The sequence below is a fragment of the Phytophthora cinnamomi genome (assembly GCF_018691715.1).
Source record: "Phytophthora cinnamomi strain GKB4 chromosome Unknown Contig53, whole genome shotgun sequence".
Taxonomy (NCBI): Eukaryota; Oomycota; class Peronosporomycetes; order Peronosporales; family Peronosporaceae; genus Phytophthora; species Phytophthora cinnamomi.
The window spans coordinates 3113478-3140868 of NW_027150986.1; the positions used below are offsets into that span (position 1 = coordinate 3113478).

General features: G+C 55.6%; 13 protein-coding genes across 18 annotated transcripts; 7 read left to right on the forward strand and 6 right to left on the reverse strand.

Moving 5' to 3' along the window:
* Window positions 1-61: 61 nt before the first annotated feature.
* IUM83_00894 (AGC protein kinase) lies at window positions 62-2473 on the reverse strand (the record flags this gene model as incomplete). Its single annotated transcript, XM_067924705.1, has 2 exons — window positions 62-158; window positions 273-2473. The coding sequence occupies 2 exons, from the start codon at window positions 2471-2473 to the stop codon at window positions 62-64; spliced, it is 2298 nt and encodes a 765-aa protein (XP_067788962.1).
* Window positions 2474-3684: 1211 nt separating this feature from the next.
* On the reverse strand, window positions 3685-5899 carry IUM83_00895 (aspartate aminotransferase; the record flags this gene model as incomplete). Its single annotated transcript, XM_067924706.1, has 8 exons — window positions 3685-3837; window positions 3916-4246; window positions 4352-4638; window positions 4723-4790; window positions 4864-4949; window positions 5036-5269; window positions 5346-5511; window positions 5581-5899. 8 exons carry the CDS (start codon window positions 5897-5899, stop codon window positions 3685-3687), a joined length of 1644 nt encoding a protein of 547 aa, XP_067788961.1.
* Window positions 5900-6237: 338 nt separating this feature from the next.
* Window positions 6238-8687, forward strand: IUM83_00896 (Diatom spindle kinesin-1; the record flags this gene model as incomplete). Its single annotated transcript, XM_067924707.1, has 10 exons — window positions 6238-6606; window positions 6696-7309; window positions 7382-7477; window positions 7540-7709; window positions 7788-7883; window positions 7959-8042; window positions 8113-8174; window positions 8251-8310; window positions 8378-8476; window positions 8550-8687. The coding sequence occupies 10 exons, from the start codon at window positions 6238-6240 to the stop codon at window positions 8685-8687; spliced, it is 1788 nt and encodes a 595-aa protein (XP_067788572.1).
* Window positions 8688-8904: 217 nt separating this feature from the next.
* Window positions 8905-11197, forward strand: IUM83_00897 (aaa-type atpase family protein; the record flags this gene model as incomplete). Its single annotated transcript, XM_067924708.1, has 9 exons — window positions 8905-9189; window positions 9266-9865; window positions 9938-10024; window positions 10107-10427; window positions 10498-10528; window positions 10613-10631; window positions 10707-10802; window positions 10882-10963; window positions 11042-11197. 9 exons carry the CDS (start codon window positions 8905-8907, stop codon window positions 11195-11197), a joined length of 1677 nt encoding a protein of 558 aa, XP_067788571.1.
* A 76-nt stretch (window positions 11198-11273) lies between these two features.
* Window positions 11274-11681, reverse strand: IUM83_00898 (Tetratricopeptide-like helical; the record flags this gene model as incomplete). The annotated part of the gene is made up of 3 exons (XM_067924709.1): window positions 11274-11356; window positions 11419-11491; window positions 11547-11681. The coding sequence occupies 3 exons, from the start codon at window positions 11679-11681 to the stop codon at window positions 11274-11276; spliced, it is 291 nt and encodes a 96-aa protein (XP_067788958.1).
* A 1704-nt stretch (window positions 11682-13385) lies between these two features.
* Window positions 13386-14771, reverse strand: IUM83_00899 (Tetratricopeptide-like helical; the record flags this gene model as incomplete). Of its 2 annotated transcripts, XM_067924711.1 has the most annotated exons (2): window positions 13969-13998; window positions 14118-14771. In XM_067924711.1, 2 exons carry the CDS (start codon window positions 14769-14771, stop codon window positions 13969-13971), a joined length of 684 nt encoding a protein of 227 aa, XP_067788957.1. The 2 variants fall into 2 exon arrangements, with proteins under 2 accessions (XP_067788956.1, XP_067788957.1); XM_067924710.1 differs by having other exon boundaries at window positions 13386-14771.
* A 218-nt stretch (window positions 14772-14989) lies between these two features.
* On the forward strand, window positions 14990-16430 carry IUM83_00900 (RxLR-like protein; the record flags this gene model as incomplete). The annotated part of the gene is made up of 5 exons (XM_067924712.1): window positions 14990-15164; window positions 15236-15305; window positions 15384-15569; window positions 15640-15994; window positions 16071-16430. The coding sequence occupies 5 exons, from the start codon at window positions 14990-14992 to the stop codon at window positions 16428-16430; spliced, it is 1146 nt and encodes a 381-aa protein (XP_067789211.1).
* Window positions 16431-16691: 261 nt separating this feature from the next.
* IUM83_00901 (uncharacterized protein) lies at window positions 16692-18216 on the forward strand (the record flags this gene model as incomplete). 2 transcript variants are annotated; one of them, XM_067924714.1, is made up of 8 exons in its annotated part: window positions 16692-16744; window positions 16817-16859; window positions 16931-17121; window positions 17206-17291; window positions 17352-17455; window positions 17523-17933; window positions 17993-18052; window positions 18136-18216. In XM_067924714.1, 8 exons carry the CDS (start codon window positions 16692-16694, stop codon window positions 18214-18216), a joined length of 1029 nt encoding a protein of 342 aa, XP_067789487.1. The 2 variants fall into 2 exon arrangements, with proteins under 2 accessions (XP_067789487.1, XP_067789488.1); XM_067924713.1 differs by lacking the exons at window positions 17993-18052; window positions 18136-18216 and having other exon boundaries at window positions 17206-17281; window positions 17343-17460; window positions 17523-17533.
* Window positions 18217-19309: 1093 nt separating this feature from the next.
* On the reverse strand, window positions 19310-20608 carry IUM83_00902 (uncharacterized protein; the record flags this gene model as incomplete). The annotated part of the gene is made up of 1 exon (XM_067924715.1): window positions 19310-20608. One exon carries the CDS (start codon window positions 20606-20608, stop codon window positions 19310-19312), a length of 1299 nt encoding a protein of 432 aa, XP_067789014.1.
* Window positions 20609-20951: 343 nt separating this feature from the next.
* Window positions 20952-21362, forward strand: IUM83_00903 (60S ribosomal protein L38; the record flags this gene model as incomplete). Its single annotated transcript, XM_067924716.1, has 3 exons — window positions 20952-20954; window positions 21058-21241; window positions 21340-21362. The coding sequence occupies 3 exons, from the start codon at window positions 20952-20954 to the stop codon at window positions 21360-21362; spliced, it is 210 nt and encodes a 69-aa protein (XP_067789486.1).
* A 762-nt stretch (window positions 21363-22124) lies between these two features.
* Window positions 22125-23632, reverse strand: IUM83_00904 (Pre-mRNA-splicing factor SF2-like protein; the record flags this gene model as incomplete). Its single annotated transcript, XM_067924717.1, has 5 exons — window positions 22125-22392; window positions 22466-22604; window positions 22681-22793; window positions 22873-22943; window positions 23501-23632. 5 exons carry the CDS (start codon window positions 23630-23632, stop codon window positions 22125-22127), a joined length of 723 nt encoding a protein of 240 aa, XP_067789026.1.
* Window positions 23633-23862: 230 nt separating this feature from the next.
* Window positions 23863-26643, forward strand: IUM83_00905 (Polyribonucleotide nucleotidyltransferase; the record flags this gene model as incomplete). 4 transcript variants are annotated; one of them, XM_067924720.1, is made up of 2 exons in its annotated part: window positions 23863-24965; window positions 25042-25090. In XM_067924720.1, 2 exons carry the CDS (start codon window positions 23863-23865, stop codon window positions 25088-25090), a joined length of 1152 nt encoding a protein of 383 aa, XP_067789494.1. The 4 variants fall into 4 exon arrangements, with proteins under 4 accessions (XP_067789494.1, XP_067789493.1, XP_067789495.1 ...); XM_067924719.1 differs by lacking the exon at window positions 25042-25090 and adding an exon at window positions 24997-25007 and having other exon boundaries at window positions 23863-24898; XM_067924718.1 differs by lacking the exon at window positions 25042-25090 and having other exon boundaries at window positions 23863-24718; window positions 24799-24881.
* Window positions 26644-26864: 221 nt separating this feature from the next.
* IUM83_00906 (ribonuclease P protein subunit p14) lies at window positions 26865-27330 on the forward strand (the record flags this gene model as incomplete). The annotated part of the gene is made up of 2 exons (XM_067924722.1): window positions 26865-26935; window positions 27021-27330. The coding sequence occupies 2 exons, from the start codon at window positions 26865-26867 to the stop codon at window positions 27328-27330; spliced, it is 381 nt and encodes a 126-aa protein (XP_067789492.1).
* Between the last annotated feature and the right edge of the window lie 61 nt (window positions 27331-27391).

Below are 27391 nucleotides of genomic sequence, written 5' to 3' on the forward strand. Positions count from 1 at the left end.
TACTGGACATGACGGGCTCGTGTTGCGGCCGGCAGTTAGGCTGGCCTAGGATCCACGCGCTCTAGATACAACCAGTGTCGAAATCCGTGCTGTCGCGGCCGACAAGGCCGAACTCAGGATACTGCTGCTCTTCAGCCCACTGGGATTCGCGCTCGGTTCTAGTAGCCCATGCCACGACGCAAGAGAGAAGAAGCAAGAATCAGGCATCCCTACGATGACCCAGAAGACCAGATCGACGTCCATCGCTGCTTCAATGCCTCCCTCGTACGTACCCTTCGCTGACCCGTGGCTCCGACCGACGTCCTGATCGGCGCTTTTCGCGTTTGCTGCTCGACTCGCGAGACAGAGATGCCGGCTCCTCAATCCGTGTGTAGGAGAATCCCTGGAATTCGTTCTTGGGCGACACCGCCAGGCGCTTGTCCTGCTGCAAGAAGCCGTGGTCAGGCAACTCCTTCGTGAACTCGCGGTCGAAGTTCTGGATGTCCGTCGGGCTTCGCACACGCGGCTTGAAAGGTGGCTTGACCCCGCGCTTCTCCAGTAGTTTCCAGTCGATGCTGGCAAAGAATACATGATTCTTGATGTCTTCCACGCCTGCGCCAGGGCGCGAGCCGATTCGGTACGCCGGATCGCGCTCCAGCAAGGCCGAAATAAGGCTCTTGACTTCAGAACTCAGGCCGAAATGTGCGGGGAATTTGAGCGGCGACTTCATGATCTTGGTGCACATCTGCTCGATGTTGCGGTCGAAGAAAGGCGGCCAGCCCGTGAGCATTTCGTACATGAGTGTGCCAAGGCTCCACCAGTCGATGGCCTTGCCGTACTCGGTCTTCTTCTTGCGGCTGATGAGCATTTCAGGTGCCAAATACTCGGGCGTGCCGCAAAAGGTCTTGGCTCCTGAAAAATCCGTGCAGTCCGTTTTAGAGAGACCGAAGTCGGTAAGTCGCACGTGGCCCGTCTCGTCTAGGAGAATGTTCTCCGGCTTGAGGTCGCGGTAAATGATGTCACGCTCGTGCAAGTGGCCAATGGCTGCTACCAGCTCAGCGGCGTAGAAGCGCACCATGGCCTCCGAGAACGAGCGGAACTTCTTGAGGTGGAAGAAGATCTCGCCGCCGCAGCAATAGTCGGAGACCATCACGAGCTTGCTGGCCGTCTGGAACGAGTACTTGAGTCCCACGATGAAGGGGTGGTCAATGGAGCTCATGATGCGCCGCTCCATCATGGTGTGGCCGACCTGGTTGCGCTTCACGAGCTCCGACTTGCGCAGCACCTTCATGGCGTAGATCTTGCCATCCGTCCCGCGCTCTCGGGCCATGTAGACCTTTCCGAAGGACCCTTTTCCGAGCATTTTTAAGATCTCGAAGTCCTGCATGGTCACGACGTGTCCTCCAGCGTCCTCCGAAGCAAAGCTGTTGCTGCCGCTGAGCCGCGAAGACGTTGCGAGCGCTGTGGACGTCGACTGCACGTGCTTTGGCGCCGAAACCATATCCACGCCGCGCGAAGGTCCGTCCGTGCTGTTGCCGTCCTCCTCGTCTTCATCCACCGAGCTGCTGCCACTGTTCAGGAACTGCACCACCTCCATCGGGCGGGGGCGCAGCGTCAGCACCGCGTTCATGTACGTCTCAATCGCCTCGCGGCGCTGCTCAATCACCCGCAGCGACAAGGACATGAAAAACTTCTTGGGCGGGAAGTAGAGCTTGCCCACCGTGGCGTACTTCCTCCGCAGCGTCTTGTGCAGCTCGCGGAAGTGGCTGTATCTCTTCTCCGAGACGCGGATCGCGCCCGACTGGAAGTGCACGTAGACCTGGAACACCGTGTACCGCTTCTTGCTGCCGCCGTCGCGGTCTCTGCCGAGCACCAAGGCGCCCATGGAGCCTCCGTGGCCGCTGCGTCCGTCCTTGCCGTTCCACGTGGACGACCTGCCGGCTCCGCTGGCCACGGGCGAGTTGCCGGCGCTGTCGGCGCCCGCGGGGATGTGCAGGCGGTCGGCTCGGCCCGACGAGAGCTTGGACTTCCAGCGGGGGATCTCCACCTTGAGGATGTCGTCGCCCGCGGGGGGCGCGGCCGGGTACTCCGGGTGCAGCTGGTGCTGCGGGCTCATGTCTCTGCTCGTGGTGTGCAGGCTCAGGAAGTTGGAGCTGCGCTGCGGCGGCGACAACGCCGAGCCGGACGTGGAGGACGCGCTGGAGCGGCCCGAGGCCGGCGCGTCCGCCTGCACGTGCGTGAGCGAGTGGCGCATCTGCGCGCTCTTCCTGCTGCTGTTGCTGTGGCGCGTCTTCTTGTCCTGGTACGACGCGCGCATGCTGCTGGGCGCGCTGGCGCCCGCCCGCACCTGCACCTGGTGCTGGAACGTGGCGCTGAGGTTGCTACGGCCCGTGGCGTTGCTGCTGTGGTTGTTGCTGCTGCTGCTGCTGCCGTTGGAGGCGCCGCTGTCCGCGGGCGCGCGGCGTGCGCGAGAGTACTCGTCGACCGCGGGCATCGGAGGGCGGAGGCTGCAGAGTGGCGTGCGGAGTATCGAGTCGAGTCGAGCCTTGCGCCTGCCTGTCCGTCCGTCGGTCGTCTGCCGTCTGCCGTCTGCTGCTCGCAGGGGGGAAGGACGGCTTTCGTTGTGTGGAAGTCGCGTCCGGCTGTCTCTGGCGCTGTCGTATTTTTCACTCGACTTGAGTATGCGTGCGACGCGCGGTGCAAAGATGCGCTGACTAGCGGAGGAAAAGAGTTAACCAATAGCAGTAGATTCACGGGTGCAGTCTGGACGTATGTGCAAGTGGAGCCATGCCCCAGCTGCGAGACAGAGAGCGCTACATGTACGCAGCGGGTTGCAATTGCAGTTACGTCATGCGTATGGAACGGCGGATGCGCTGGTTCAATTGGAGACCGAGTGGCGGCCGGTTGATTCGTTCGTTAGGCAGGACTTGACGATGGCAGTGGCAGAGTTGTGTTGTAGGCACATCGTCCGTGGTCACTACGGTGGTGGGTGTTCACTGAATACAGGACCGTGTGGAGGAGGGTTCTAAGTACCTCGCGCTCTACATGTAGTGCTTCACAACAACGGCGATCAACGTCTACGACATGCTGTCGTTCGCTCAACCCACTCACTTAATTTAATGTTTAGAGCTGGAATAATCATCGGAAGACCAGGCTTGCTTGTCACTGACAATGTCAGCACCGAAGCCGTCTAGAATGGTGTGATGGCTGCGAGCGGAGGTCGTGGATGCAGGTCTTCCAACTTGGACGGATTGACGGCGGCGCGCCAGCGACATAGCGCTACTTTCTCGCCCCAAATCGGCCGCGTCGTGCAATGTAGAAGTCGCCAGCCCTGGCCCCAGACCCCAAGATCAACGTGGCGCCGCTGGCGCCAACTCATTTCGATTCAGCCAGGCAGACATTCTCCACGCGCGGTGGGGCGAGAGCGTTGGCGCTGCCGGTTGCGGTCCGCGCAGGTCCGCAATGCTGCGGATAAGATCTCCGCTCGTTTGACAAGAAACGGCGCGTCACCGCAGTTTCACGCGCAGTGACGTCAGTGGCCGATCCTGACTCAACCGCGGGCTCCCTCGCACGTACGGCGCCCAAGTCTCCATTGCGCGACTTGATCATCTCCGAGCAGCGACTGCGCAAAAATTCCAGCCCCGGTCGTTCGCGGCGGCGCTCTCGAGGCGGTTGGCAACGGCGAGGCGACCGGTTTCCTTGGGTCTAGAAGGCGATGCCCGCGGCGCTGGCCGTTGCTGTCGCGGCAGACGGCCGAGCAAGAGCCATCCACGCCGCCAGCTTGCGCATAGCGATGTCAAGGTTCGGGCAGACCGACTGAATGAAGCCCTCGATGGCCTCCAGAGACGGGTCGTCCTGCTGCAAAAGCCAAGGCGGAAGAACAGGTGAGTGCGGTCAGTGTTTTTCGGTGGCGAGCTTCGTCGCCAAGGAGCTTACCATGCTCTCGATGAGATAGAGTGCGAGGTCGCCCTTGAAGTCCACGAATGCCAGCCGCGCGAAGAGCTCCTCCGGCGACCGGCCGAAGGCTGAGCCCGGCAAGATTGCCACGCCGGTATCCTGCAACAGCTGTGCGCACAGCTGCTCGTCTGTCAAGATGCCTCTCAACGCGAGAGCCTTGCGATGTCTTCGGAAGCACGGAAACAGATAGAAGCCGGCCTCGGGGACCTGCACCTCGACATCCATTTTCTGGAGCTGGTACGCGAACCAGCGACCGATGAGCTGCAGCGTCTTTTGGCACTTGCGCTTGTACATCGTGAGCTCGACACAACTGCAGAGAGCAAAAATTTAGAGCATCGAGAAGCGTTAGGTCGGTGTCCGGCGTTGCCTGCTCGAGAATATGAGGGGGGATCGTGCTACGTACTCGAGAACGAACGCTCGTCGAGCTGCATGCTGAATAGGCGACGCGACCGACGTGTATGTTTCGGATGCCATTACGAGCATGCTGCTGCGTAACCAGCCCATGCTGGGCGGAAACAACCAAAACCCCATGCGCCAGCCACCAGCGCCGCACCACTTGCTCAAACCTCCTGAAACGATGGTCCCTTCAGGGTAGTACTTGGAAAGCGACAGATGTGTGCCAGAATGATGCAGCTCCGAGTAGATTTCGTCCGAGACAACGAGAATCCGGTATTTCCTTGCGACCTTGGCAAGTGCCTCCAGCTGGGGTAACCCGGGTTGGTCAGCATAACATGACGAGCGAGTTAATTCGCATATTTATCCGCTGCAGCACGTAGAGATACAAACCTCGTCGGCCTGGTAAGCGCACCCGGTTGGGTTGGAAGGACTGTTTAGAATGAGGATCCGAGGGGCATCTAGGCCGCAACAAATAATCATCTCAGCACAATCACCGCACAATGTTGCAGTTTAAACCAACAGTACGCTTACCTGGGTCTTTAGCGCAGTGGGATTCAAGGACCTGTGGCCGAAGCACAAAGTGGTCTTCTGCGTGAGTGGGAAGCCACATCATGTTTCTTTACACGCACGGCACGACGCATTACTAGGTCAGCTACGAGAAATACCTTCAGGGAAGCAAGAATATGTCGAACGGCCCGCGCACCTCCCCGCAATAGCGGCCTGTGGCGCGTAACTCGTGCAGCTCGGATTGGGTAGCAGTAGGTCTCCATAGTACACCGTCTGCAGCACAAAGAGCAGCTCCTTCGTTCCCGGCCCCACCAAAACATCGTCCCTTGAGTAGTCGATATGCAGCCGATCCGCGCCCCACGCAGCAATGTCGTCGCACAGCTCCGGCAGCCCGGCAACAGGCAAATAGTCGCGCCGATGCGAGTTCGCCCTGCACCAAGCCGCCACATCACCACCAAGCCATTAGTTCCTCAGCAACAACCCCCTCCAACCCATATCCCACCCACCGCAGCTCATCCACGATGCACTGCGGGATCGGGAACGGCGACTGGCCGAGTCCCAGCTTGTAGATGCATTTGCCCTCCTTGATCATCTTGTCGCTCAGCTCGTCCAGCGCGCTGCCCGCCGCCGTGCACAGCATCCGGATCTTGCAGTTGATCACCTTGCGCGGGCCTACCGCGCAGCCCAAGCGTCAGTAACTCAAAGCTTCGAATATCCCGAAAGCTTCTACAGCTTGTCCACCTTGACTCGGAGGGTCCAGATGCTCCGCCGAGCGCTTGTTCCCGGCAACACTCGCCGTCCGCCGCTCCGCCCCGTTGGCCTCCGCCGCGTCCTCGCTGCTCGTGTCGCTGTGGGCCTCCGCCTTGACCGCCACTGGCTCGGACGCCGCCTCGGAGGTCGCCGAGCTGGACGCCTCGGACGCGCGGCGCTGCACTCGACGCTGCAGCGTGGTGCGCGGCACGTCGAACTTGCGCGCCGCCTCTCGCAGCGACATGGATCCGCTCTGCACGGCGGCGATGGCCGCCTCGATCTCGGGCGACTCGGCCGCCTGCCTCGCCATGGGTTCGTCGAATGAAAAGCTGCACTCGAAATTCAAAACACCCACCCACAAAAAAGTGGACCCGTGTCGTAAAGACGGCACCTTTCTCCAGTTAGTATTGGCGTTTAATTCGTGCGTTGGTGCAAATCAATCGCTGTGATCATATCGGTACATGCACTGGAAGCCATCATTTGTCCCAGCCGCAAATTGAAGCTGCCCCACCTGGGATAAATATTTTTTTTTCCTTCCAGCAACGGACGTCGCGTCCGATGGCGTGGCGAGCGAACAATGCGCGCGCTGGGGCAGGCGCTGGCGGGGGCCGCGGGGCGCCCACGGCCCCGCCACGCGCCAAACCCACCATGCAGGCCATCGCGGAGATCGAGAAGAACCGCGAGGACCGGCGGCGCGCCATGGCGGCGGCCAAGCGCGAGCGCGAGCGCGAGAGCCAGCTGAACGAGAAGCTGGGCCACCCGGGCGACGTGGACTTCCAGCGCATGATCAAGGCCTTCCGCGAGCAGAACAAGGACAAGAGCCGGCCGCACGCCGAGGCGGGCGACACCAAGATCACCATCTGCGTGCGCAAGCGGCCGGTGAACGCCAAGGAGGTCAAGAAGCACGACTACGACGCCGTCACGTGCCTCAACCCCATGGCTATCGTGCACGACTGCAAGCTCAAGGTGGACGGCATCACCAAGTACCTCGACAGCAACGCCTTCAACTTCGACCACGTACGACGTGACATGGCTGCAGTGGTTGAAGTTTTGAGTTTTTTTTGCTTCGTGATCTAAGATTTTTATTGTTTTTTTTTTTTTGGCAGACTTTCGATGAGAGCACGACCAACGAGAGTGTGTATTTGCATACGGCACAGCCGCTTGTGAAATTCGTGTTCCACGATGGAGGCCATGCGACGGTGTTTGCGTACGGACAAACGGGCAGTGGCAAGACGCACACCATGCAAGGCATCCAGAGCCAGATTGCAGCCGACGTGTTCGCTCAGGCGGACGACTTCGCGAGGCGCGGGTATCCGCTGGATATTTGTGTGAGCTTCTTTGAGATCTACGGAGGACGGTGCCAGGACCTGCTGCATCGGCAGGTGCTGACGATTCGCGAAGATGGGGCTGGCGAAGTGCAGATTGTGGATTTGGAGGAGGTGCAGCCGCAGAATACCGAGGAACTGCTGCAAGTGATCAGCAAGGGCAACAGTCTCCGCACGACGCATGCTACGGAGATGAACGACGTGTCCTCACGCTCGCATTGCATTTGCCAGATTAACCTTAGGGAAAAAGGAAGTGGGCGGCTTCATGGCAAGCTGTCACTGATTGATCTTGCTGGTAGTGAACGTGGGGAGGACACAAAGAATCACAATCGACAGAGGCGAATGGAATCTGCTGAGATCAACAGAAGCTTGCTGGCGCTGAAAGAATGCTTCCGGTACGCACTGCAATTATGCGATCCCTTTGTGGGGTAATTTTTGTTTGGCTGACTGTACGTTTCGATGAGTAGGGCACTCGATAGTGGTGGTCGTGGCACTCACATCCCATTCCGAGCCAGCAAACTTACCCAGGTTCTAAAAGACTCTTTTGTCAACGCCAAAGCGAGGTACGTGATCACGTAAATAACCGCTGTTGATGGCGATTCTAATATACTCGTTGCACGACCAGAACTGTGATGATTGCAGCCGTTTCACCGTGTGCCTCATCTTCGGACCACACGCTCAACACTCTCCGATATGCCGACCGAGTCAAAGAGAAACGTGTTTCGGCGGACGCCTTTGACGAGAGGAATGCTCAATCTGACGCCGTGGACGTCGAAGACGTCCAATTCGAAGAAGGTATGCGTGGTTTTGCGAGGAGCTGCATCAATGTTTGCAAACGTTAACCCTGCGTGTGACCTATTGCTGACCAAACAGATCTTGATGGCGACGACCCATACCAAGAGCAAGAGGGTGATGAGGAGGAGGAATATGATGATGGTGATGATGAGTATCAATCGGGAGAAGATGAAGGTGATGACGAGGGTGGGGACGCACTTGTGGGAAACGGTGAAAAATATAGGACCGACGCTGACGACCGTGATATAGTGACAATTTCCTCGCATCACATGCGCTCGGGTCCTGATTTGAGCGATGACTTGAGCATTTTGCGCATTAGCCGGCACAATTCGCGTAAGTTGCAGGCCGTAGTACATGTATTTGTGAGATAAGCTAAACTTATTGTTACTACCCCTCGAAACAGATAAAAGGAGTGGTGACCCCATCCAAGACGGCAGGTACCCTCAAGAAGCGTGGCATGGAGTGGTAACATTATACTACGAAGAAAAAATATGCGCCGAGTGCAGCACTAACGAGGTCTGTGCATGGTTCCGTGTGGCAGGTTCAGACGCTGTACGAAGAGCAGGAAAGCTTGCTCAACACGCACATGAGCGCAATTCAGGTTTGTCGTCCCAACCCGAGCACTCAACTATTGACACCGTACTTACGAACATTGTTCGCGTCAACAGGAAAACGCAGAGCTTCTAACGGAGGAAGGCGCGATGTTAGCGGCAATTCAAAACGACGATTCTGCGAGCATTGACCAATACGTGTCGCGTCTGGAGGAGGTGGGTAGCATAGCAGAAAGTGTCCTTGCTTCGACAAATCAAAAGTTTAACCATGCTCGCACACACATACCAGATCTTAGCCCAGAAGGCCCAGACCATCAGCACTCTCAGACGACAACTCGCTACCTTCCGCCAGCATTGTGAGGGGGACGACGAGCTGCGAGTTGCTGAAACCCCACCCAAAAAAGTATTTGTACGCGGCGGTCGCTAGGCAGTCAGCACGATGTCCTCCTACCTACTCGCTCAACCCCACGCAGCCTGTTCTTCACGATAATGCAAAATAGAGCTTTGCTTGCCTTCACCATCAGAAAGCAAGTTGAAGTGGACCCACCACTTAAAACTTACTTCTGTATCGTTACTTCACAACGATACTTTAAGCTGCAAGTCTCAGTTTGGCATTCGAGAACTCACAGTGATCAACCGGGACGATGATACAGCGGGGACTGGCGACCAAGCTGCTCTCACGCGCCGTAACAGTCACCAAGGGGCAAGCCGCTCGCACCCCAGTTGTGCTGGAGGCTGCTCTGTGTCGCAACGCAGCGCAGACGAAGCCCAGCCAAGCCCTGTGCTGCTTGAGCGTCGTCGCGGATTCCAGCGACGCCGCGACGAATAGATTCGCGGCTATTGCTGGAGCTGCTGCGTTGGCTGGTGCGGTGGGGCTGAATGTGAATGCGGCACAATCGGAGGCGGCTCCGGACAAGAAGCAGGAAAAGGTTGTTGCTCTTGTTGTCGGAAAATTGTTGTGATTTTTGGCACATTACTGATTCTGTGTTGCTGTTGTGGCGGTAGCACTTCGAGTACGCTGAAGCAGTGGACACCATCCGCCAGCAGGTGTCGGAGTTCCGCACAACGCTCAAGAGCTCGGAGACGCGCATCCCCAAGGCTTTTCCGATCAAAAAGATTGGCATTTCGCGGATCCACGCGCCAAACGGCGTGTCGACGATCCGAATCGAGTTCGCGTGCCCGTCGTTCGTCGACCAGGAAGCGATCCTCGGTCGGTTTTTGCTACAGCTACAGAAGGCGGCGGCGCCTGGTTCTCGCCAGGCTGTGGAGGTGATGCCCGTGCCGCTGGAAAACAATTCAAAGAAGTCTGTCGTGGAGTCCTATGAACAACCTGCTGTCACGTACTTGTACACGAACGGGTCTGGATCCTTTCAGTTTCTGCGCGACACGTCATCGTTGCAAGCGACGTCGAAGTTTGTCTTCTACAAGGACGAGTTTCTCACGCAAGGCGAGATTGATGCCGTTGTTGGTGCATACAAGGAGATTTACTCGTATGCAAACGTGAACGCGTTTTTCCGACACGACCTCGAGCAGCGCCGTAAAAATGCACTTGTCGGACGGGGGAGAAATCCTACTATGACGACATCGGCCCCTCCTGACAGCAAGGTGGGTGTACGAGCGCGCGTTTGGCTACGATTTTGTTGTACTGACTAAGCCATATGGGTAAAATGTTTGCAGGAAGAAGCGATCCAGCAGCTTCAAGGTCTTGGGATCGACGTCTTCGAACCAACTCAAAACGAAAACAGCTTGACCTGGGATAGCCTGGTCCGTTCATTGTTTATGTTTCTACTAGTACTTCAACAGTAGTAAAGGATATGAACTGACTCTAGGTGTATACATTGTATAGGCTGGCTACGAGAAGGTGAAATTGGAGATTGAAGACACTGTTGTGCTGGCACTTCAAAACCCCGAATTGTACGAGCGTATTGCCCAGAAAACCCGCTGCCGCTACGAGAGCAACCGCCCCCGAGCTGTGCTATTCGAAGGCCCCCCTGGCACAGGAAAAACTTTAAGCGCGCGAATCATTGCACAGCAGGCTGGAATTCCGATGATCCACATTCCGATCGAAAGCGTGGTATCCAAGTGGTACGGCGACAGCGAGAAGAAAATGTCAGCAATTTTTGATGCGTGCGAGAAGCTGGATGGTGCCATCATTTTCATTGACGAGGTTTGTTGTTGGGGAACAGTACGATTCGGTTACTTTAGTTGTAACGTAATTGTGGTATCTGGTGCTGTAGATTGATGCACTTGCTGGGGATCGCTCTGGTGGTACGATGCACGAAGCTTCACGGCGAATTCTGTCTGTGTTATTGCAGAAAGTGGAGGGGTTTGCTTCTGCTAAGAAGACCACAGTTGTGTGCGCCACGAACCGGTACGTAATCGTCTATACAATCCCTTGTACTGAAAGTGTTCTAAAGTCTGTCAATCACAATGTTGCTTCTCGTAGTAAGCAGGATTTGGATGCCGCGTTAATTAGCCGCTTCGATCTCTCGATTCGATACAACCTACCTGACGAGAAGACTCGCCGCGCTGTATTTGCTCGGTAGGTATTTGCATATGAAGTGGAAGATCGTTATGTGCGTGCTAACGTGCCGTATGCCATCGTACTGCTCATTTCCAAGTTATGCTAAACAGTTAACAGGCGATGAACTCTCGCAGTTAGCCACCGTTTCTCCGCAACTTTCGTGCCGAGATATCAAAGAGGTGTGTGGCCACGTTCAGTCTTATCATTTGAGTGAAGTGGCTGTTTTGACACTTTGTGTGCTTCTAATTCCCATGCAGATTTGTGAATACGCAGAACGCAAGTGGGCGTCAAAGGTCCTGAAAAAGGAGGAAACCACAGAACTTCCTACTCTGCAAACCTACATGGAGGCCGTTAAGACGCACATGGGTGGGCTATCCAGCCACGACTCTCAGCCTGATGTGTACGAGGCGTAAATGCAGGACACATAAAGCGGTTGTTCAGCCAACCCCAAAACTTCTTGTTTTCACGATTAGCTCTACCGACTGCTTATTACTTGGTGCTCGTTCGAAGAAGAGCCTGATACTGCTCGTCGAGGCTGTTACCCAACTTTGCCACAAGCGGTTCGCTTTGCTCTAGATAACAACACGAGTTAGAAAAACCTGCGACGATTTGCATCTTCATGTTGTCCACTCACGCATGATGGCTTGAGCCACTTTCATGAACTTTAGAGCTCCGTCGATGTCGTTGCTGCGTTGGCATAACACACCCTAGTTCGGTGCAAAATGAGACAAATGAATAGAGCAAATTGGCGATGCCACTTACGGTGTTCCAAGCTTTGGCGACAAACCATTCTATGTCGAGGTCAGAAAACGGCATGTCCACATTGTTGCCATTGCAAATGAACTGGAGCAGTTGTTCAAAGTACTCTTGTACTTTTTTCTTCGAGTCCGCTAACATTATGAGCCGCCGGAGTAGGTAGCATAGCTTGCTCGTGTCGATCGAATCAGCTTGGACCAGGATTTGAATCCTGAAAATTCCCATACTGGTTAGGTAAGACCGACATCCTGACGGTGAAGTACAGCATGGCTAATACCCATAGTAAAAAATTTCGCTGGCTAGCAGTCGATAAATGTCGCGAACCTGCTCCAGTTAAAAGAGCGTGAGTGGCGTGTGGGGTTACATTATTGCTCGAGCACAGCTTGCCTCGGACGCTTCGTTTAAATTTGAAGCATACAACACAAGCTCTACACAATAGAACATGAGTAAGCAAGCCCCCTACGAGATCAAGTATTTATGCCAGGCTGCCATACCTCCAACCTCCATGAGCTCACGAGCACTGCGAAATGTATTCTTGCAGATTTTCATAATTGCTTTCGTGTTAGCATCGAAGAGCCGCAATTTCACTGCTATCACTGCCTTCGCCTGTCAACAAGAAAGCGATGAAGTGAGAAATTTCGTTGTTACTGCTACTCTTGTGCCAACCACGTACCAAATAGAGATTTACGTCACCACCACTGTATGCGTCTTCAGAAGAAATACTTTCAAATCGCTCGATCACTTCGAGTAACCGCATGAGCTGGTGATTGTCCAATCTGTCGATTTTCATCATGTCAGAGCTAACTGCAGCCAGCAAGCACTGTTTACATCGGTGTCTGAGCGGGGACTGGTCCAGATACAACGCGTCACTTCTTTCGGCGATATCTGCTGCCACAATGAAATATTTCGAGTCTTCGGTGTTTCTAGCGATGTCAAAGCTGTAGTCAAATCCAAACAACTGTTAGCTGATTCGGTAGCTCTTTTGAAATTACGTACATACCTCATTCTGAAGAACCACTCGAAGACGGAAGAAGGACCCACACGATCGTTTTGCTTTCTCGTTTCGGGTTTTGATTGCTGGAGCAATGCGCTGGTGTACTTAAAGAACTTTTCTCCGTATGAGCTATTTGAATCCCGGTTAGCTCCAGCTTGGCTCTGAGAAAATTTCTTTAATGAGAGTCGAGCTGCATTTTGCAGGATTACAGACGCGGGCAGGTTAGCTGGACATTCATTGCTTTGTACCATCCCGCAAAGTTCATCCAAAACGTGCAGCGTGATATCTTCTCGCTTTGGGCCAGCATCACTAGCTAACTTCCCGATGGCGAGCAAATCTTCAATCTCAAAGTCGTCTCTTGCTCGAAGCTGCTTGATGATGTGTAGTAGCTTATCTTCTGGAAGTTGCGGTTTCGCTTTAAGCCCCACTTCAAACACAGCAAATAACGATTGCTTGGTAGGCTCTGCATCGTATGCCTTTTGTGCCCACGCTGACGCTTCTGGATATCGTTCCAAATGGATACAACAGCGAGACATTATTCTGCAGTGCAGTAATTAGGTCATTTTATCAATTGTGGCGTCAGCGCATTTTGATCATCGGTACCTCATGTACATCGCTTTGTCTTGTGCAGTTGAAGCCACAGCTACGCCGGCATCCGCACACTTCAAACAGACCTAAAATATGTGAATGGTGTAAGTACGCTGCGATGTCTCCACGTTGGTCAGTGGAATAAACGTTACCTCGTGCTGATTAGAATTCAATGCATACTGAAGCGCGTCAAAAATGGATTGCCGAACTCTTTGTATGCATCGGCTATCAAGTGCGTGTCCTTCACTGCGGTATACCGTAAGTTATCCGTGGTCCAGCCGTATAAGCTTCAATGAAACGTTCAGCACGCACCGCTGCATCGCGAGTAATGCTGGCCCGATCCTCTTGAATTCATCCATTGCTTCACATCGTTTGTCCTCAAGCGAGGCAAAATTGCACGCCATCTCCAAATTGATGACGAAATCGGCATCTTCATAATTGTCGTTTAGAACATGATAAATCCGATTGCCTGTGGCCGAGTATGAGAGTCCATCGGCGTAGATGCGAGCTCCCACGAGAGAGTCGTAAAGACTTTCTTGCTGAAACAGCACCAACAATAAGTGATGTGCATTCTCAAATTGCTGGTTGCTGACGTAGAGTCTGATCATCAGTAGCAAGACTTCAGGACTGCGATTAGCTGGAATGAGTTGGTAGCACGTGTCTGCTCGCTCGAGATCGTCCATGGCGCAAAGAGCTTGCAGCATATTCACTAATATGTGCTGTTTAAATGAGGTGATCAGGTCGGGAAGACTCTCGTCTGCATTGCTTCCAAGTGCATCTCCAATACGTATCGCTTCTTCAGCGAATGCCACTTGTTGCTCATGCTGAGCCGCTTTAGCACATCCATCACTCACTTTCCTCATAAGCTCGAGCAAGCTGCTTGCATACGACGTTTTGTACGGCACCAGCATCTTTAGCTCCTGCAGCGATGACAAGATACCCTGAAGACCCCCTGTATTATCGGAGCGTTCTCCAAGTAGTTGATGAACACGCACTCGGTCCACGCAAAAATCCCACAAATCGTCCACGACGTGTTCCAGCTCCAATCCGCGCTTGAACTTTGTCAGACACGAGAGGCCGATTCGAGACCATAGCTGTAAGGACGACGAGAACGCCTCATTTGCCAGGGCCAGGTACTCCTCACACTTCTCACAGTCAATCGATGCACTTTCCAGCATGAGCATCCCCACTCGTCCAAACGAGCGCAGCACGTCCACGCACTCGTCCACAAACTGAATATTCTTTTTGTTCCCATTCTCTTGGCCAACTCCATCTTTGGAGCACACCAGTGACAGTCCCATGATCTTCGCCGCCACGAACCGCGTCAACGCCAGCGAATACCGTGGGAAAGTCGCAAGCTGGTGCGCGCCCTGCATATCGGTTTTCTCCGTCTGCGCCAGAGCTCTGAGAGCCGCTCGGGGCGCGTTGTACAGTTCCACTCCTGCGTTCACCATCTGCGTCCCCGACAAGTCCAGCACTCGCCGCAAGCCTAGCTCGGCAATTAGGCGCCGAAGCTCCCCCAGTAGTTGGTTCAGGGCTGCGGTATCAGCTTCACAGATGGACGTTGAGGCTTCGTCAGCATCAGCACGAGCGAGGACCTCCGTCGCCGCCTCCACGAGCTTCAGGACCGCCGCGCCGTCCTCCTCCATCTCTCCCGTCTTGTGCCTGCTCCCCACGCTGCAAATTGCGGACTGAGTGCGGAATCCCGAAGTTGCCGATGACCACCACTCCTGCTTCAACTTGAAATCCCTGTCATTTGTTATGAGGCCTGTGTCACGGAATACATTCTCGTTCGTCATAGTCACGATCTCTGCAAACCTGTGAGAACGCATTACTGTAACTGTGCCACGCAAGCGAGCGACGAAGCATGCGGGGCAGGAGCGTGTTCGCGGGCGCAGCGCTCGCCGTGGCGCTGGGGAGCACATTGTGCGCCGGCGCGCCCAAGGTCGATATCCGGATCATCCCTCGCTCGCGACCGGAGCCGGAGGTGCCGCCGGTGCTGCTCCCCATCCCGTCGCGCGACCCGCTTCCTGCATTCGAAGGCACGTGGTGATGCCAGGAAGGATAATCAATTGTGAAATACCTCGCTCAATATTGTTATTGCTCCCTGCAGGCCCATTTGTCAAGGAGCTGGAGTCGCTGTCGTGCGTCCGTGAGGAGCGCGAGATGCAGAAGGGCAAAGCGTAAGCGGAATGCTCGTTCCAGCACCCGTTCATTCGCTGGACCTGAGTTTATCTAACACTTTAACACTTGTATTGCAGCTATACTCTGGACCTATGCCATCTAGCCAACGTGACAATCGTCGCGAAGATCGAGGAGAAGGTCGAGGAGAAAGTTGAAGTGGAGATGGACATGGCGGAGGGCACGTCAGAAGCCCCCAACGCGGCGGAGAGTGGTGAGGAGCAGGAATCTGAAGAGGAAGAGTCGGAAATTCCTACAATTCTGGGGTAAGTTGTGGCTGAGTAATATGTGGTGCTGGATGAGAGACACTGATCCTGTTGTTGTGAACCTTTGCAGTATTTTCCGCGGCTGGCACATTGATCCTATCACGCTGAACTACAAGTACATGATCTACGACGACGGCGACGAGTGCACGGACAACGACCATTACTCGATGGTTGTGGAGCTAGTCCCCTCCAGTAATCCTGAATCTGACACGAAGTTATTCGGACTCAAGAAGACAGGGATGTGCGCATTCAAGGCGTCACTGCTCACTTTTGTTCCGGAAGAAGACCGCGTTGCAGCACAAGGAATCCATACGCCGGGTGTGGTCGATATCAGTGACGCGGAATCTTCATTGCCGGTGATCTGCGGTAAAATGAAGTGCCGCTATGGAGATATCTTGAAGCGTGTGCGAGGTTTATCCGATCAGGTAATGCGATACGGTGCAACTCACAAAATTGGTGCGTGTGTTATTAACAGTAGTACATTAATGATTCTGCGTGTAGATCCGAGGTGTCCAGGCCACATTGACGGAGGGGGCCTCTAACGAGAGCACTCTTTTTACCAACATAACTCTAGAAGCATCAAAGAACACACTCGAGTCAGCTACGCAAATCTTAGAGAAATCGCTAGAACTCTTCCACGATATCGAGGACCTGCAGCGATCCTTATCGAACGATTTCCTTGGACGGGAGGATGTTGCAAAGAAGGAGATTGCAGCGCAGGAAGCTGAGGACAAGGTGAGGGAAGAGGAGAAAAAGAAGGAAGCGGAGAAGAAGGAAGATGAGAAAGCAAAAGCTGAGGCAATTGCCGCTGCTGCTGGCAATACTGCTGGAGAACAAGACCAAACACCAGCGGAGAGCTAATCACAGAGCGCTTCCAGTGGAGGAATACAAACGTCCAATTTTTCTGTCGCTTTTCAATTGATATTCGGGTGTATTGCAGAATTTGCCATGCTATATAGCGCAGCCAAAAAAAGACAGCTCTTGCTCTCAAGAAGCGTCATGCAACACACTGAGCCGTGGCGGTGGGGTTATCCGTATTCGCAGCTCCAACTCAGAGGAGAAGATGCACAACGTGCTGCACTTTCTTTTCGTCAAGAGGCTCTAAAGAATGAGTTGTTGCGGATGCGTCAACAGCAGCTGATCGAGGCCCGGAGAGAGCGTCGGGAAGAGTTGAGGTTGTCAATTTTCGTATCTAACACATTCCGGTCGAACCAAAATTGATGGTTCGTCTCTTTGTTTGAATCCAGGAATCAGGTGCAGCAGTTAGAGAAGCAGGTTTATCGCTACCAGGTGTGTGTTGATGAATATGGTCTTGACATGGGCGACCCCCCCCCCCTAACTTCAGACGCTGCTCGGCTTAGCTAAAGACATCAGGCCGAAGCGGCATAAGCTTGGCTCGTATCAATCCGTTCGAGACTAGATCTGAAGCAGGCCACACAGTGTTGCCTTCAGCACGAACAGATCACCGTCTGCCAGAGTCAAATGAAAGCTTGATTGAACGACTAGTGCAGCAAAACGAGCACATCATGGCGCTCCTGCTTCCACGACGCCAGTACGTAATGTGTACCATATCTAACCAAACCTTTTCTACTTATCTTGACTAATTATTGTGAATTCGTTGTCTCTTAAACCAAAGTGAAGTTGTACGAAATATGATTAACTCGGAGAGCGTAGCGCAACACGCGCCTGACAAATCGCCGGATGTCAACAAGGTCCATACAAGTACCGAACCTGCTTCGGTACTAAACTCTAACGAGGAAGTTCATCCTTTAGTTGTGCCAGAAGCACAAAAAGAGGCACCTGGTAAGAAGCCTGTACCGACGTTCCAAATGCCAACAACTCTATCCTGGCTTCCTGATTTTGAATGGACGGATGAAGATGAACTGGTACGGTACGCACTGCAAATTGATTGTGTGTATGTGTGTTTTATCGTTGCGCTGACATTATGCGTAGACACTCGATAAGCTTGAAAATAATGTAGATGCACTTCCTGATTTAATCAGCGAGCCACTGATTCAAGGCAATAGCACAAAGGAAAACGAGGCTACGGCCAACCCGACAGACATTAACGCCAGCGCGTCGAAAGACCAGAAGGCACGCGACCGTCTTGAGAGTCGGAAAAAGTTAGAGGCATTGCTAAATGCTTCACTCAAAACCGCAAGCGGAACCGCGTTGAGAAAACCACGTTGGCGTCTGGAGTCTGGGGCTGAAAGCGACGATGTCTCTCCATTCGATCTCGAGGAGGCCGAAGTCATGGAGCCTATTCAGATTTTTCGTGCATCTGTTCTAGCTGTCCTATATACAGTGCAGCTGAAGAATATGCTGATGGCAAAGAAGTTGGCTGAGAAGGAAAGCGTAATGCGGGTAAAGATTGCGTCGCAGTATTTCGTAGCCTCACTCTTTCACTGACAAAATCTGTTTAGGACTTTGAGGCAATGTTACGCGTTTACTTTGATGCGACTCGGATGTGGCTTGGAAAGGTGGTAAGGACCCCACTGCTTTCGCTTCTCCAAGACTCAAGTCTAGACGTAGATATTAGCTCGAAAAGCGGTGTTGCGGGGTCAAGCTTGCGCGGTTTTGCAAAGAAGTTTGGCAACATTTTAGCCCGTCGTCCTCCCACACCGGCTCGGTCACTGACGGTGACTAGGCAATCAAATGAGAGTATTGTCGATCAAATGAAGCTGCTCAAACTGAAAGTTCGTATGAGAGGAATTTTGCAATCGCTGAGCAAGGCGATCGACAAAAAGGAGGTACCCTCTGGCATCTTGGACTTTTGGAAGCGGATTTCTTCCGATGGGGTCTACTTTCCGCCTAGTGTACGTTTAAAACTACTATTCGCAAGGGTAACCACGCTTCTTACTAACGAGAGTTCATACAGTATCAACTATTCGACGAAGAGCGGCAAAATCTCGAGTTTGATGCTCTCGGCGCTACTCGGAGAATGGATCTGGACGGAATAGATCCCAGTAATGAGCGTGGAAGCGAGCGTGGTGGAGAGTTCGCCAGCGGGAGCTCAGGATTCTCTCGCTTTAATCTCGTTCTGATCAATTTTGTGCTCGTCCGGATCCTTATCCCTCATGTTATCTTGCAACCGTGGAACGTTGGTATTGGCTCCAAGAATATTAGTAAGCAGACATCAGCCAATTTGATGAGTCTGGCCACGCTGCTCTACGATGTATGCAGACAACTATCGCCATTACCAGCACCGATCGAGGCCCCAGAAGCTACATTTCTCGGGAGGCGAAGATCGAAAACAATATCACCCTCGCAACCGGGTACAAACGGCACACCCCACGACACAGATGAAAGTTCTGAGCAACCCGTAGCAGCACCCTTAAAGGGTACCGATCCAGCATCGACTCGACCTGATCCGGACGAACAGGAACACACCTCAGAAACTCATTTTCTGACCATTGACGAAATCGGCGGTCGTCTTCTTCCAGATAAATCCTTCCCAAGCAAGGATTGCCGGGTTATCCAAGTCGTGAAGGAGCATCAAGCAATGTTGAGCGATACGCTGGTAAACCTTCGAGCCTATCTCCACGGACTCAAACACGATGTCGAGGATCACAACACGAAGTTAACAAATAGTAATGCAGAACCATCGTAAAGTCAAGCAAATATCCCATCTTAAGTTTAAAGGCAGACACGATAGCAGTGCCTGCCGCTACCATCGCAAATAGTATCTTACACTGTGTCCTGGCATCAAATTCCAGAGCCCTTTCCTACCCTTGGTCTCCTTAATTGTTGCGCAGCCAGTTAGTTAATGCGTACTCCTGTCGGTCGTTGCTCGCTACGCGCTGCTGCTGACCCGAAGTTCTTGGTTGTGAGTTCAGCAAGTTCTGCATGCTCGGGATTGGTTTCTTCCGAGGCATGGACCGCGACTCACCCTCCTTTGGGAGGAAAAAGTTAGTCAGCTTTCCCGTTTCATCGTAGCCACGACGGCACACCGCTGCCTGGGGCCCTGCCATCTGTACGGGTGGTTGGCTTGCAGGCGTCAAGTTGAAAGCCCCATACTGGTTCGGGTTGTAGTTGCTGCGTCCGAAGGTTTGCCGTGCACTCGGCGGCGGCCGGATCGACACGTCCGAGTAGGCGTTCGCGCGGAAGCCCGCCGACTCGGAGCGCGGCGTAAACCCGACGACGTCTCCACTGCCGTGCTGCCCGACAAAAGCCATCGAAGGCACCGAGTCGATCTTCCGCTTCTTGTTCTCCACAACCGGCGGCTGAATTCCAGTTCCGAAGCCCATGGCATTGCTTCCTGACGGATACGGCCGCTTGGTTTCCAGCGGAGCCGTAGCTGCGCGACCCTTAGGCCTGCCAACCCTCGCACTACCAGCAGACTGAGGCTGCTGCGCAGGTTGGGGCTGCGTATTCCTGAGCATCTCCTTGAGTCGCATCTTCTCCTTCACCACCTTTTCGTACTGATCGTGACGGAACTTGCACGCCTTCTTGAGCGCCATAATGAGTTCTCTTGGGTTCTGGATCTCCTCCTCCAGGGCCGAGGCGTCGCACGTCTCCAGGTAGTTAATGATGCTCTGGTTGACGCTCGACCTCCGCGCGGCTTCCGCCTGCCTCGAGAGTTCCATCTGGTACCTGGCCACTTTGTTCAGCAGCTCGTTCTTGGCCGCTTCGAGGCCGCGGACGCGATGCTCCTGCGTCTGCTTGTCCACCAGTAGCTGCTCGCTCTGGCTGCGCAGACGCCGCAGCTCGTCCATGAGCTGCTGCTGGTGCTTGTTCTGCCACTGGATGCGCTCCATGAGCGTGTTAACGCGCGCACTGAGCTCCGCGCTGTCGCCCGAAGCCTGCGCGGGCTTCTGAGGCGACGCGGCCGCGTCGTTGCCGCCCGGCACGTCGAAGTAGAGCGTAACGAGGTCGGCATCGCCCGTGCGGCGGCGGCAAATGGGGCACTGTGTGTTCACCTGCAGCGCCTGCAGGATGCAGACGTGGTGGTAGACATGACCGCAGGGCGCGGCTGCCAGGTCGCGGCGCAGCTCCTCCAGGCAGATGTGGCACTCCTGGCTCGACGAAGACGGCGCCATCGCGCGAGGAAGGCGGTCGATCTAATGCTGGAGCTGCTCGATGGGCGTTTTCCCACGGTATACTGAAACCAAGTGAAGGCGCTCGCTCCGAATTCCTTTGCTGGTGTAACCGATCGGGGTACGGTGCGGGTACGTATAAACTAGCACAGGTTTTTGAAAAAGTGTAACTTTCTGGCGTAATTACGCGGCGTAAAAAGAGCCGAGCGCGTAAAAAGTCGGGTGGAAAGGAGACTGCTGGCCAACCAAAGGCGCGTGACAGGCGCTTTGTATGGTGCGCAGCCTCCGCCTGCTGTAAGACTCGTGCTAGTCCTTTTAGTTAAGTTTAGAAGACCAACGCAACAAAATGGTACGAATGCCGCGGCCTGGCCCCGCTCCGCGGGCGACCGGATGCAGCGCAGCTGCCAGGGACAGACCGCTAACATGCGCCGCCGTGCTTGCGTTGTGAACAGCCGAAGCAGATCACCGACATCCGCGACTTCCTGCAGAAGGCGCGCCGAAAAGATGCCCGCTCGGTGAAGATCAAGAAGAGCGACAAGGTCGTCAAGTTCAAGATCCGCTGCTCCAAGTACCTGTACACGCTCTGCGTGACGGACACCGAGAAGGCCGACAAGCTCACGCAGTCCCTGCCGCCTGGTACGCACGCAGCTTCACAGGGGATTACAGCGCAGCCTCGTCGGCTCTAGGGGTATCTATCTGTGACACTAACGCTCGCTCTTCTTCTGGACCAACAGGACTCCAGCGCAAGGATATTTAGGGTGGTGCAACGTGCAAGTGCGGCGCATAATAAAGCTCGGTCTTCTTAAGCTTTTTCGGCGTTGGGGGCAGGTGGTAGGTCCGCTGTAGTGGAAGATCAGCAGAGGACTGGCCTGCAGGGCACGGCAGGGGTGGCTTCCGTAGCAGCTTTCTTCTGGCGCTCCGCTCCGCTCGTGGGACGGACACTCAGGACAGTCACAGGGAGTCACAAATACCACCACCTTCATCCGCAGGTCTCTCTAGCCTTCGTGTTGTCGAATGAGATCGGTTGGTCTCGTTCGTGTGCTTCGTTTCTTGGCCTTGATTGCCATCAATCGTATCGACAGGTTTTGTGCAGGCGATACTCACTTATGTAAGCAGCATACAAGACCTTAGTGAGCGCACGGAAGATATCTTAGTCTTCCGTTTTCACGTATGGTGCCAAGAATGGCTCCAGTGTCAACTGAGTTCTTCTCGACGAACCCAGCTCCGGCGATCTACCTTTCGAGTGTTTGTTCGGTAGCGTTGCGTGTCAGCACGGCGAAAACGATGTGCTAGCGGTAAAGATCGGTTTCAGGACGAGGTACACAGCCAAAGCGGAACACCAAAGTGAAATTGATAAAGGAGGATGCTATTTGCCATCGGTTAATGGTTCCCTTCAGACGCTAGGCGACAAACAAAGCTAGTCGACCCGCCAACCACTGTACACATTCCAGCGAAGACCCTTATGGCTCTCGCCACAAAGTTACAGTGCAGGTCTCCGACCTTCTTCGATCCGCATCGCTTAAGCCGAGTCCTTGCGAGAGGGCGAGCGAGCAGCCGCAGGCGAGGCCGATCTGGAGCGCGAACGGCGCGGGGAGTCCTTGCGCGCAGTAGGCGAGCGCGAGCGCGAACGACGGCTCGGCGAACGGCCACGAGCAGGCGAACGAGAGCGCGAACGACGGCTCGAGTCGCTCTCAGGGGCAACGCGCACATAGCTGCCACGGAACTCCGTGTCGTCCAGCTTCTTGACGGCGTCTTCCATGTCATCCTTGGTCTGGAACTCAGCGATGCTGCATAGTCATCATCAGCACGCAAAAGTTAGAAAGTGTCTCCATGTACACCCAAAGCTAATGAGGTACTTACGCCGAGCCATCAGCCTCGATGTTGCAGTACGTAACCTCGCCACCGGTGCGGAGGAAGTCCTTCACGTTGCGCCAGTCCACATCACGCGGCAGGTCCGTCACACGCACACGGTAGTCGGTGCGCTGGGGCGGGTTGCGACCTGAACACAAACAGAAGTTAGCTCTGACATCATCACAGCAATTAATTCTCAACTTGCAGTCCGTCGCTATACTTACCACGGTCGAAACGGTCGCCGCCGCGGCCACCGCCGAAGCCACCACGGTCATCGTCACCGCGACGGCCGCCACCGTCACGGCGGCTGCCACCACGAGCGAGCTCAACACGAATGCTGCCATCATCACAAAACACGACCGTTAGATTCAATAGCAATAGCAGCAGCACGAAGCAGCTGTGCCAACAGCACTCACCGTCCACCCAGGAAGTCGCGGCCGTCCATGGAGCGAATGGCGTCGTCAGCGTCGCGCGGGTCCTCGAAGTCCTAGAGAAGAGGTGGAGAGGGGGGCAGGAATGGGGGACGACGATGGAGAGGCGTTGGTTGGTACGGTGTTCGGAATCGGTGGGCAGGCGAAGATGAAGTTGGCGGCGCGACGCGAAGCGAAGCGAGGCGCGGCATGATGGCGAGGCTCGTCAGGCGATGGAAGCACTTCTCTATCTCTCCCTCCGGCAGGTGGAGCTGCAGGCACCGAAGACGGCGGGCGAGCCACAACTGCAGCAGCAGCAGCAATCGAAGACGAGGACGTCGGACCCGGAGACTGCAGAGCGAGCGGGGCGGGGCGGGGCAGTCGATCATCTCGCAGACGCAGCGGCGGTAATGGCAGTATACACCCACATATGTATACTATACACAATCAATACAAATCACACACACTGTGCCACCGACCGCCGCTGCTTCTGCTGGGCTGCTGGTGAAGACCGACGTCGAGCCGCCCAGGGTAGGGCGCGCAGTAGGGGGGAGGAGTGGAGGAGGGAGAGTGGAGTAGAGCGGAGGGGGGCCATCATGCAGCGCGCCGAGCAGGAAGAGGCAGCTCAACTCACCACGAAAGCGAAGCCGGGCGGGTTGCGCGCCACCCAGATGTTGGACACGTGGCCGTAGCGGCTGAAGCCGTCCTGGATTTCGCGCGAGGTGGCGTCGCGCGGCAGGCCGCCCACGTACACACGAGTGCCCATGCTGTCTTGGTCTGGAGGTCGCGAGGTTCCTGGGAGGGGAGGAGGGAGACGGTCGGCGCCTTTGCTTGGTGCTGACTGCCTGCTTTCGGTTGTGGAAGAAATGGGACCGGGTGGCTTTCGCGCCGCGTCGCCGTATTGGTTGAAACCGATTTGATTTTCAACCAATAATGATGCGCTCAACTTTGACCCACTGAAGATGCCATCAAGCCTGGCCACACATTACGATCGATATGCTGTCGACCGCTGCTCGTCGCCTTCCTCGCGCCGCTGTGGCGCGCCGCGCCGCCGTTTCCGCGGCGCACCAGCGCGCTCCTGCCTTTGCAGTGGAGTCTGTGCAGACGCGCTCGTTTTTGGGACTGCGCGACCTTCTGTTCGGCGCCAAGAAGCCGGCCGAGGAGGAGGCGGAGGCGGCCGCCAAGGCGCAGGCGCAGCAGCAGAAGCAGCAGCAGGCGGAGGCCAAGCAGAGCCAGAGCCAGAGCCAGCAGCCCAAGAAGGAGAAGGAGGCCGTGGTCGTCGGCAGCACGGACGCCACGTCCTACACTGTGGGCAAGCTCGCCAAGCTCGCGGACGGCGCCGTGCTGGCCTCGTGCGGCCGCACCGTGCTGCTCACGACGGTCGTGAGCGGCGACCACAACGGCAACCCGTCGGCGGGCGGAGCCTCGGCCCAGCGCGACTTCCTGCCGCTCACCGTGGACTTCCGCGTCAAATCGCACGCCGTGGGGCTCATCCCGGACAACCAGAAGCGCCGCGAGTTCACGGGCAGCGACGAGGAGGTGCTGCAGTCCCGCGTCGTGGACCGCGCCATCCGCCCGCTGTTCCCGCGCGACTACTGCGAAGATACGCAGGTGCTGGCCACCGTGCAGTCGTACGACCCAAACAATGACCCGCTCGTGGTGGCCGTCAACTCGGCTTCGGCGGCGCTGAGCATGTCCGACATCCCCTGGAACGGTCCGGTTGGCTGCGTGCGCGTCGTCGAGGTGGATGGACAGCTGGTGGTCAACCCCACTGCGCCGCAGCGTGATGCAGCTACGCTGGACGTGCTGTACGCCGGTACTGCCGAGCGCGCCGTCATGGTAGAGGCCTCGGGTGACGAGGTGACGGAGGCCCGTCTCGATGAGGCGTTGGACCTGGCGCACGCGAGCGTGCTGCCGGTTATTGAGGAGCAGAAGAAGCTGGCGGCGGAACACGGAAAGAGGAAGCGCGTGTATTCGCCGCTGTATATCCCACCGGAGGTCTGGGCCAAGGCTGAGGAGCTGGGCCGTGAAGGTGCTGAGGCCTTAATCGCTCGTGGCAATGTCGGCAAGCTTGCTCGTCAGCAGGGAGAGCGTGAAGTGTACAGCAAGATGCTTAATGGCATGCGTCAGCACTTTGCTAACGCTTCGTCGCCTGTGGATGATGCTGCCATCCAGCGTGCAGCTCACGACACCTTCCAGCGCGTTCTTCGTGAGCGCATCCTGACCATCGCAAAGGAGACGAAGGGTCCTAAGAACAAGCCCGTGCGTCTTGACGGACGACCTGTTCGCATCGTGCGCCCGCTTGAGATGGAGGCGGGTGTTCTGCCAATGGCTCACGGCTCATCTCTCTTCGCTCGCGGCGAGACGCAGACGCTGTGCTCTGTCACGTTGGGACCTCTGGAGCGTGGCATTCGTCTTCGTGGTGCACTGCATGAGGCGCGTGAACAGGCTGACCCGAACGTCCCTACCCCGCTGAAGAATGCCATGCTGCACTATGAGTTCCCTCCGTTCTGTGTGAACGAGACTGGTCGCGTTGGTGGCACTAACCGCCGCATGATCGGCCATGGCGCTCTCGCTGAGAAGGCTGTGCTGCCTATTCTCCCCTCCATTTCTGAATTCCCGTACACCGTGCGTATGACCTCGGAGGTGGTGGGTTCGGATGGCTCGTCGTCTATGGCTACGGTGTGCGGCGTTTCCCTGGCTCTTATGGACGCCGGTGTCCCTGTTCGCCGCGCTGTTGCAGGCATCGCCATTGGCCTTGTTACTGCTGGTGACCCGTTCGCCGGTCAGGAGAAGCGCATCGAAGAGGGCGACTACCAGTTGGTGACCGATATCCTGGGCTCTGAGGATCACTACGGTGACATGGACTTCAAGGTAGCGGGTACGACGACAGGTGTGACGGCCCTGCAGTTGGATGTGAAGCTTCCTGGTGGCGTGCCGCTCCCCGTGCTGAAGGAGGGACTGCGCGAAGCCAAGCAGGCTCGTTTGCACATTCTGCGTCGCATGAGCAATGAACTCGCCGAGCCGCGCGAGCACCTGAAATCGAGTGCCAGTGCGCTGCCGAACGTGAGCGTGGAGTGTGTTATTCCGACGAACATGATCGGCGCGCTGATTGGTGTCGGAGGCAGCAACATTCGCGACCTGGAGTCGCGTTTCAACGTGTCGGTGAGCATTGTGGACCGCCGTGAAGGCATTGTGCGTGTCGTCGGCAGTGCTGGAGATGCTGATAAGGCTCGTGAGTGGCTTCGCACTGACCTCGCTTCCCTCGCCAATTCCGGTCCTCGTGGCAGCAATAGCAGCAGCAGCAACGAGAACGACAATAGCAACGGCAATGGCAACAACCGTGACAACGACCAGGGCTCCAACAAGGGCCGGTCATACTTTTTCCGCAAGGGCGAGCGCTACACCATGCGTGTGGCGCAGGTGATGGACTTCGGCGCTATCCTCGAGTCTTCTGCTGGTCAGCGTGGCTTCGTGCACATTTCGGAGCTCTCGCGCGACAAGATCAGCAACATTCACGACGTCGTGGCGGAGGGCCAAGAGATGGAATTCGAGTGCCTGCAGGATGGAGCCTCCGGCAAGATGTCCCGCCGCGTCCTATTGGCCGCTGAAGATAGTGAGGAGGCCTCGACGACTTCCACTTCCTCGGACAGCTCGGAGCCGACCACGCCCCGTGCCGGCCATCACCACGCGCGCCGAGCATCATCATCATCTCCTGCTGGTGCGGCTAAGCGTCGTCCCAAGACCGCTCGTCGCCCGCGCACTCAGTCCAAGTAGGTAGTCACTTCGGAAGAAGGGGGTCCTTCTCCTTCTTATGTTTTAGAGCCCACAAACGAAACAAAACGAGAAACATTTGAACTGGAAGTCCTTCTAGTTGAAGTAAAGTGTAGCCATCTCGCCTATGTCACAGAAGTGAAAATGTAGTCATTCGCAAGCAGATGGCTACATCAAATAAGCAGCAGACGTCTGCCACTCGAAGAGCTCCGTTGCATATCATCATGGCGACGTCTGCTGGTCCGCACCACAAGTTCTCACTGCATAGCGAGCACTGCTACCTCAAGATCGCCATGTACGCTTTGCCTCTCTTAGTAATGGTGCGCCTCTCACTATGCTTTAATTACGGCGTCTGACATGCATTTGTCTGGCATTGCCAGCTTCTCCGAGGACGGGTCTGTGCCTGTGGGCGACGTGAAGCTGCTCAAGTTCGCCATCGACAACACGCTCAAGTCGGCGTTCGGCGTTGTGGGGGCGTCGGCCAGTGAGTTTGACGTCATCTCCTTTGAGAAGATGAATGCCAACAGCAAAGAGCCCAGCACGGCGCTGCTGCGCGTCCAGCGTGGCGGACTGGAGACTCTGCGTGGTGCCATCACCATGTGCACAACTCTGGACGGGAAGCTGTGCAAGCTCGAGGTGCTCCACATGGGCGACTCGCTCATGGACATGGCCTCGGGGAGGTTTTTGTAGGCGATCAAACGTAATAGAGGTAGGCTTCAATCCATGTGACTGGCAAACAATACGTCTTTCA